A 7,211-nucleotide genomic window follows, 5' to 3' on the forward strand; every position below is an offset into this window, starting at 1 on the left:
GACACATTGTTGGACTTTTCTTTATCACGTGTCCTTTAGGGTTAACAATGTGTGGTAATGTAAATATAAGTTAGTAAATATAAGGTCAGTTTTTGTCAGTTGAACCTTCAAAGTGATGATGTTGACCCTGTTAACTCTAAAATGTTATCTTTATTTAGTCAAACGTAAATTTGTAGTTATCATTCATGATTCAGAAAGAAAAACCTGCCTGAAAGGTCGTGGTGGTTATGAGGCTTTGGGTCGATGCTCAGTAAAAGAAAACGATTCTAACAGGAGAAGCTGAGACTGAGGGGAAGAAACAATGAACCTCTGATGAAGTGATGAAACAGTTCAGCTTCATGTCAGAACACAGATGCACTGGTGGGTGGAACAGCTTCAAGTTGGCTCCTTGCAGACGCAGTTTATTTCTTGGCGGACGCACAAAAACCAAAAACATGTAAAACTCTTAAACTATCAACTATTAAAAGGATATTTCCTCCACGTCCTTCTTCTCATTTCAGATCGTTATTACTTTGATTCCAAGCTGAACATCCCCACCGGCGACTTCGAGGAAGTCCTCCATGACGATAAGGCCGCGCTGGCCTGGCTCCTGGCCCTGCGTCGCTTTGGCATCGTCCGCCTGAAGGGGGCGCCAAGAGAGCGGGGCCAAGTGGCCAGACTCTCCGAGAGGATCGGTTATCTCAGGCTCACATTCTACGGGTAAGTCTGCATGACGTTCATCCACTTCTCTTCTCCAGTCGGCCTCAGCCAAGCCACTGTTTAATAATCTGACTCGCCACTAAATCTTGCTGTTGAATGTTCCACTGTTCATATTTTAGCTGGAGCGGTGCCCGGGAAACGTTGTTGGAGAAAATCAAACACAAAAGATTTTTATTTACATCCTTTATCCAGGGAATCGAACAAGGCAGGAAGACTTTTTTGATAAGATTTCGATTTATATCGTTTAATGTTGAGGAAGATCGTCAATGAGTCAAGTTCTCTGCAGCATTGATTGATGTTTGTCTCCATGATGAGCTCAGTGAGTGTCTGCTGCCTCCTTCATCATCCAGACTTCATCTCTTTGACTTATTGCAGAGCTGATTACTCGAGGACAGAGACGGAGAAAACAACCTAAAAGCATTCCAGCGGTTTTTAAAAATTTTTTTTAAATCAGAATCAGAATCAGAATTCTTTTTATTGCCAAGTATATTTACACATACAGGAAATTGCCTTGGTGTGGTTGGTGCCTTTGGACATAAAAACAACAAATCGGACATAAAACAACAATATATACAGAAAAAACAATAGGTTATGTTATGGGCACGTGCGGTGCTAAGGTGCAGTGATTGGTTCGGGATAGTTACCAACAATATATAAGTTATAAGTTATGTCTTGAGGGCAGAGTCAGTGTGATGCAGGGGCTTGTTTGTGAGCCCCCACTGCCATGGGAAAAACTGTTCAGGTGGCATGGGTTTTGGTCTTGATGGCCCGGAACCTTTTTCCAGATAGAGTCTCTGGAATAGGTGGTGGCCGGGATGGGAAGGATCAGCAATGATGCGCCATAACCTCTTACTACAGTCCTGGAGTGGAACAGGTGTAGGAGAGCTGACAGGTCACAGCCGATGACCTTCTCAGCTGACGAGATGATCCACTACAGTCTGCCCTTGTCCTTGGCAGTGGAGGCCGCTTGAGCAGATGGTGATTGATGAGGTGAGGATGGACTCAATGATGGCCGTGTAGAACTCGACCATCACTTTCTGCAGCATGTTGAATTTCTTCCAGTTACCTTGGGAAGAACATCCTCTGCTGGGCCTTCTTGATGATGGTGGTGATGTTCTCCAGCCCACCTCAGGTCCTGTCACAATTATAGTCCCCCAGGAATCTGAAAGACTCCACTGTTTAGCACAGGGGAGTCGCACATGGTGAGGGGCAGTTTGGAAAGCAGGCTCCTCCTGGGGGCTCTGCCTCATCTCTACAGTTTCCAAGCGTTCAGCTCCAGGAAGTTCTGGCTGCACCAGGAAGCTTCAGAGCTGTCCCACTTCCTCTCTCTGTGGCGGCCTCGTCCCCATTGGAGATTAATCCAATTAGGGTTGTGTCGTCTCTGCAAACTTCAGGAAGTTTGACAGAGGGTGGCTGGAGATGCAGTTGTTGGTGTAGAGGAGAAGAGTAGAGGGAGCACAACCTTGTGGGGCTCCAGTACTTGATGGTCCGGGGCTCAGAGACAAGCTTGCCCAGCCTCAGCTGCTTCCTGTCTGTCAGGAAGTCAGTGATCCACCTGCAGGTGGGCTCAGGCACGCTCAGCTGTGTCAGCTTGTCTCGAGAGGAGAAGAGCTGGGCGATAGTGTTGAATGCGGAGCTGAAGTCCCCCAAACAGGATCCTGGCGTAGGTCGGGAGTCAAGGTGCTGGAGGGGATGTGAAGTGGAAGTCCCATGTTGGCTAAATTACGTACCTGAACCTGTTAGCTCTGTGCGGCAAACTGCAGTGGGAGTCCGGGGAGGTGGTTGGTTATGGCCTTGAGGTGGGTCAGCCTTGCGAGGCGCTCAAGGTCTTCATTACTACAGAGGTCAGGGCGACTGGTCTGTAGTCATTAAGGTCTGTGATCCTTTGCTTACCAGAGGAATTACCTGGTGCACTCAGTCAGAACAGGGGTTTGGAGCGTAAAGCTTCTTCCTCTGCCAGCAGATGAGCTCATGCTGCTGGAAGTAAAGCGGCTGCAGACTAAAGCTGAAGTCCGGCCATCACAGAAACTAGACTGTTTTACGAGCCGGGCATCCAAACGAGGCATGCAAACAGAACAGGGAAGATAACTTTACCTCATTAGCGCTCGACTCCTTTAAATTCATTCCTGTGGCTTATAGAACCCCCTCAAGAATCCCTGCAGGTTCATCTCATCTTTTTTTTTCTCCACACAGCCTAATTGTCACCGCTGATCTTCCAAATCCAAAGTTAAATAATGAACGTGAAGTTTATTAATGAATATTATCTTTGTCCTCAGGCACACATTTCAGGTCCAGGACAAAAACATGGCAAACCATTTGGCCTTCACGTCCAAACGGCTCAGTCTCCACACGGACCATCCTCCGTTACACTTCTCACCAGGAGTGAGTAAAACCTCACTTATGAATTCATGTTCTTGTTTTGACATTTGGCTTTTATGGCCTCCGAGTTGCAAATTGAGCATTTGTGTGTGTGTTGGACTCTTGTAGGTGCAGTGTTTGCACTGCATCCGCCAGGCCGTGGAGGGGGGGGAGAGCGAGGTGGTGGATGGCTTCCACATGGTCGAGCTGCTGCAGAGAGAAGACCCGGAGGCCTACAGGACCCTCACCTCCACCCTGGTGGACTTCTCCGACATTGGGAGTGACTACTGCGACTTCCTGCTGCAGTCCAAGAAACACGTCATCGAGTGAGTGGAGACGAACTGTCACACCACATGTTGTGGTTTTACTCTCATACGTACGCACACGTGTAGCTTCTGTGTTTGAGGCAAAGATTCAGACCCTACACAACAACAGTGAATCACAAAGAAAGATGTGTATCTCACCGGCGAGGGCGTTTGTGTGATTTGAAATGCGACACTGCCATCTGCTGGCTGGGAGATGTTCTCAACACGGCCTCACACTGAGCAGATGTGTGTTTCAGCTGCTTTGTGATTATTCATTGTGTTGGAAAGAGATGTTTAATAATCACACACCTCAAATAATTGTGATTAATAAATAATGTCAGAAAATAGTGAAAACTGTCTATAGTATTATAATATAATATTAATGTGTGTAACTTTTAAAATATGAATGTTTCGTCATTTATTATATTAAACAAAATATCCCATAATACCATAATTAACTGTATTTTTATGGCACTTTTCTTAACAAACCTTCAAAGTTCTCAGTTGAAAGAAAAACATTTAAATGAAAAGAGTGACTAGTGACTTTGATGTGTTTGCTCTGATCAGCAGTCAAACAGTTTTTTTAGTTGAACATTGAATGAATTGATCAGTCGACTGTAAAACTCCCGTGTTTGATTGCTTTTCCTTCTTCTTTCTGAGCAGCGTCGATCGTACAGGCCAAGTTGAGAGGATCAACTTCAACAACTCCACCAGAGACTCGGTGCTGGACCTCCCCGTCCACCAGGTCCAACCCTTCTACAGAGCGCTGAAGGCCTTCAGCGACCTCATGAACCGCCCAGAGAACGTGGTCAGCTACACGATGGAGCCAGGTCAGTGGACGACACCTTTCAAACTGACATGTATAAGTGTGAGAAGGTTAGAAGGAGTGAACATGTGAGTTTCTCAGGGAAAAGTGATTGAAGAGGAACAGAAAAAACACCAAAGGGCCATAAAATTATAACATTTCGAGCTAGCAGAGTATTTTTTGCACTTCCAGGGATTTAATGTTCCAGTTAGTTCTCATCCTGAAATCATTTGTAGGATGTTTGGAAACGAGAACAGTGGAAACAGCTGAACAAGTGAGAACAGTCACATTATTCCTGTATCGCTCTCACGTAACGAGACCAACAGGCTCCACCCTGCAACACAAGGACAGTAGGTGTGTGTCTGTCTGTCGTTGTGTAATCACGGAAAATTAGAAAACAAACCAAACTGTCACAGAAAGATTCGGCTGAAGTGGAGACGTTTGTCTATTGATCAAAAACCAGAGAAGAAACAGCTGCAGATAAAAACCTGAATTCTGTGTCGACTCTGTAACATTTAACATTTAACCTTTTAAACATTTAAATCACGTTGTAGTTCCGTCTTTTATTTTACGTTTTCATTCCTGTTGCACCTGTTTCTTCTGCAGTTTAAAGACACTAGAAGAGAAATTTAAAAACAACTGTTAAAGACGACAAATTAATTCCTTATATTTACTGAAAAGCAGTGGATGGAAACATATTAATGTACTTTTCTTTTCAAAATTTGGTGAAGATTTATAATAAATTTAGATCAAAATCCAACTCCAAATGTTTTTACTTATTTCCTTGTGAGGCTGATATCTGTAGTTTGCAGCTTAAGCCTCTTTCTTTCAGCCTGATGTCTAATCACGAAAGTAGTTTAATAATAATACAGATTATATTATATGATATGATTTGATAACATAACAAAATATTAATATGAAGCCATCAAGTGCTTGAGATCCTTTTTTACAAGTCAGTTGGAAACATGGAAGTAATTCTAACTGAATTATCTGAATGAAGTGGAACGAAAATGACAAAATAACATATCTTATTAAAACAAACTGATTCGAATGAAACAAATCTTCACATCTGAACTTTTTCATGTTTGTTGTATTTCAGGTGAAATGGTGACGTTTGATAACTGGCGCCTGCTCCACGGACGGAGGAGCTACGTCACCAGGCCCGACTGCTCCAGACACCTCGAGGGCGCCTACCTGGACTGGGACGAGGTCATGTCTCGCCTCCGGTTGCTGCGCAACATCGTCCACAAGCACACATGAGCTCGGCAAACCAAACGGTGACATTACGTTTTTTTAAAAAAGGATCTTAGCTAAAGAATAGGAGCTAAACTACATATTGGTGTTGAAGCGCTGAGGTGACGGGGCAACGTGCAAAGGTTCTGAGATATTTGTTAACAGTCGAGAGCCGAATCTTAAGTCGTACGCCAGGAATTTATAAAGCAAACAAACAGCAACACTACAATGCAAAGACAAAAGTTTTTTTAATGATTAATTTCACTGCTTTGTCTTGTCCAGCAGGGGGTGCTGTAGCCCCCTCATCACCAGACTATTGACGAAACATTGTATAAGATTATAATATCATTATAATGATGATTTTGAGTAAATTATTCGAGGATAAAACTTCCTGGTTCTTGTTAAAAATCTATTTACTTTGCACCTGATTTAAGTTACAGTCGGCCATTTTCTCTGATATCAAATATCGATAACGCTACATAGAAATGTTCAGGTGTTGAAACTTAAAGTGAGTCTCTTCAGAAATGATCTCTGGGTAGATTAAGCGTTTATTTTTCTCTTGCTGCTCGTTTGAGAATCTTTGTTCCGCTGGTTTTTAATCCTTTTTACATTCAAATCACTTAAAGCTCTGAATTCTCCTTCAGTCTGAATCTTGAAGTTGCCTTAAATCCTGTTTTAGTCGGATTTCTTTCACTCGCTGACAAATCCATCGCCAAACTCCAGATTTCAGGATAAATGTCTGTAGGTGATCCGGCAACAACTCCAGCCAATCAGAGCGCAGGAGACCAGTCGTCCCAGTCAAGGTTTCTCCAGGTGAACGTTGAGGTTGTGACTCTCCCGTTGACAAACAGTCGTGTGGTGTGAACTCTCAAAGAGTCCGGATCACGAGACAGGAAGTCGTGTAGTGTGACGCTGCTGGTTCCCGAACAGTCGCTGTTCAACATTTGTAAATTAGTTTGAAGTTAAGAACTTTAAATATCTCTAAATAACCTGGTTCGGAGGTTTCAAGAAACTGAGTCAAACTACATCTTACTTCATTATAATTAGTACAAGTTTCCTGTTTCTGCTTTAATGTGAGATTTCAGATTCTCAGGATGATGCTTGTTTAAAACTCTTGTGCCTGAATGTGATGGTGAAGTTTCTGTTAAATATAAAAACTATTTCTACAAAAACAAAACGCATTTCTCGATGTTTTTAGCAGAATAAATACATTTATTTTTTCTTTTCATAGAAAGGAACAAAATCTTAGTTTGTAGATAAACGTTTCAGCGCAGAACTTGGATGAAATGATACGAGATCGATTCTTCTTTTGTGTTTGTTTTGCAGGTTTTATGTTTTTGTTTCTTTTTCTCTCTTTGATGTTGCATGAAAGATCAAAGTGTTGTACAAACGTTTGTAAAACTGTGGCATCACTCGCTTGAATAAACGTCATCGAGCTGAAAGGAATTTCTCCACGTCTGATTCTTTTTACCTTCATCAAAGAGTTCATGTTCTCATCCGTCTGTCACCAGGATGAAGGAACATGTTTCCACCTCCAGGTCCGTCTGCTCCCTGCGATATCGTGTTCACAAGAATCAAACATTCACTTGAACTCAAAGATGAAGAGATTTCTGGGGTCAAAGGTCACTTTGACCTCACTTTTCTGTTTTGCCTTGTGAACACTGTGGTGGCAATTTCTGTTTAATAATGATACTCTATTGTATAATAATACACACATAACATTGTCTCTCGGAAAGTTCCAGACAACACCTGCAGGTGGGCTCACCCCCACACAGCCACCTGTTAACAGTGTATAGAATGAACACAGAGCA

General features: G+C 42.9%; 1 protein-coding gene across 1 annotated transcript in view; it reads left to right on the forward strand.

Moving 5' to 3' along the window:
* Window positions 1–6,842, forward strand: part of bbox1 (butyrobetaine (gamma), 2-oxoglutarate dioxygenase (gamma-butyrobetaine hydroxylase) 1) — a 25,026-nt gene extending 18,184 nt beyond the window's left edge. The window contains exons 4-8 of the mRNA XM_047340424.1: window positions 501–699; window positions 2,976–3,081; window positions 3,187–3,383; window positions 4,026–4,192; window positions 5,267–6,842. Of these exons, the coding sequence (XP_047196380.1) occupies window positions 501–699; window positions 2,976–3,081; window positions 3,187–3,383; window positions 4,026–4,192; window positions 5,267–5,427 (830 nt within the window). The 3' untranslated portion in view covers window positions 5,428–6,842. The remainder of the gene's footprint in view (window positions 1–500; window positions 700–2,975; window positions 3,082–3,186; window positions 3,384–4,025; window positions 4,193–5,266) is intronic.
* The last annotated feature ends 369 nt before the right edge of the window (window positions 6,843–7,211 follow it).

This window comes from Hippoglossus stenolepis, chromosome 1, assembly GCF_022539355.2.
Source record: "Hippoglossus stenolepis isolate QCI-W04-F060 chromosome 1, HSTE1.2, whole genome shotgun sequence".
NCBI lineage: Eukaryota > Metazoa > Chordata > Actinopteri > Pleuronectiformes > Pleuronectidae > Hippoglossus > Hippoglossus stenolepis.